The sequence below is a fragment of the Capsicum annuum genome, unplaced genomic scaffold, assembly GCF_002878395.1.
Source record: "Capsicum annuum cultivar UCD-10X-F1 unplaced genomic scaffold, UCD10Xv1.1 ctg23574, whole genome shotgun sequence".
In the NCBI taxonomy this organism is placed as follows: Eukaryota; Viridiplantae; Streptophyta; class Magnoliopsida; order Solanales; family Solanaceae; genus Capsicum; species Capsicum annuum.
This window is the reverse complement of record NW_025829724.1, coordinates 1-1,493: the sequence shown is the minus strand read 5'-3', so window position 1 is coordinate 1,493 and position 1,493 is coordinate 1. Positions and strand designations below refer to the sequence as shown.

At 36.6% G+C, this 1,493-nt stretch overlaps 1 protein-coding gene across 1 annotated transcript; it reads right to left on the bottom strand.

The window, feature by feature from the left end:
* Positions 1-710: 710 nt before the first annotated feature.
* Positions 711-1,373, bottom strand: LOC124890737 (kunitz trypsin inhibitor 3-like). Its single transcript, XM_047402533.1, has one exon. The coding sequence runs from the start codon at positions 1,371-1,373 to the stop codon at positions 711-713; it is 663 nt and encodes a 220-aa protein (XP_047258489.1).
* Between the last annotated feature and the right edge of the window lie 120 nt (positions 1,374-1,493).

Genomic DNA, 1,493 nt, shown 5'->3' with positions numbered 1-1,493 from the left:
ACTATTTTTTGAACAAAAAAGTGCAGAAATTAAGAGGAGGGTGAAGATGACGATGACCAATTTCGTTATTTGGGTGCTATCTTTGTTATGCATAAAGAAGAAAAAAGGGGAAGGAAGTAGTGGTAGCGGCTTTGTGTTATCTGGATGCTATTTTTGTTGTGTATAAAGAAGAAAAAAGTCGAAGGAGGTGGTGGCTCCGACGGGTTTTCTAAGAAAGGCTGAAAAAATGAGTTACAATTTTGTTTTTTTCTTTTTTTTTTTAATTTAAATATAATTTTCTTTTTAAAGAAAATTATGTAATACATTTTAAATTAATTTTTTGAACTCACATGACACAAGTCAACATTTTATTTGTCAAATAGTCACGTCAGCGTGAGTATATTCACACGTTTTATACGTTTAGTTGATTGTCAAAAAAAATATTCAAATGGTCCAAATCACCGGGGTTGAAGTATTCAATAGATACAAAGGACAGGTACGGAGTCCAAGTAAAATTTCGAAACAAGTTTAAGAGTTGGTAGATGACTAAGGCCTTATTATTAAGTTTTACATCCATGCAATGGGACAAAGTCCCTGCATCTATGCATTATACATTACATAGAGTAGATCTAGGCATAACATAGACTCCATTACATTCGAATTAATTTTTACATCCATGCAACGGGACAAAGTCCACATGACCTAGAGTAGATCTAGGCATAACATGACGATCATGCTTCGGCGGCCATTCCAATTCTATCATCCAGTTTGAACACAAAGGGCTTTGGGTTCTTTGAGAGAACCAAACGATGATATCCACTTTGGGGGACGATTCCAATGTTTTGGCAATAACTAGTGCCTTGGAGACAGAACACTAGCTTATAATTTCTACCTAGAGGCTTAATTTGGAACCAACTGCTCAAATCGTTGGGATTTCCCAACTTTGCACCTGTGCTTATGGTGTGTGGCAATTCCGTTACAAGGTTGTCAACCTTCCACACGGTTAGGTTCCTACACAAAGGATAATCAAAATAGAACTGGATGTTTAACGGAGTGGACACCACAATCTTTTCATATTTAGGATTCTTAGGTGTAAAATAAACCGCGATACCATTGTCTGAAGGGGAGTGAGATTGTACTACAGATGTAGGACACATAGTGGTTTGTTTTAGATCACTACCAAGATTAACAACACGTACGCCTCCACCGTTCATAGTGTAGTAGACCGGAGTTATCCAGTACCTACTGCTTTTGTTGAGGGGATTACCATTAGTATCGAGTACATTTATCAATAGTTGGTTGTCGAGAGTGTCATTGGTGGCGCAAGTTGCCAAGGCTGACAAGGGAAGGATTATTGCAAGGGAGAGAAAGAGTAATATTAATATGGTCTTCATCTTTATGGACTCTAATTTGTTTTGATGATTATTTGTATATCCTTCTTGCTAACTTCTTCTATTTATAAGACACAGATTAATTGTTTTGCTCTAATTTATGTGAACCGTCCACATTTAATT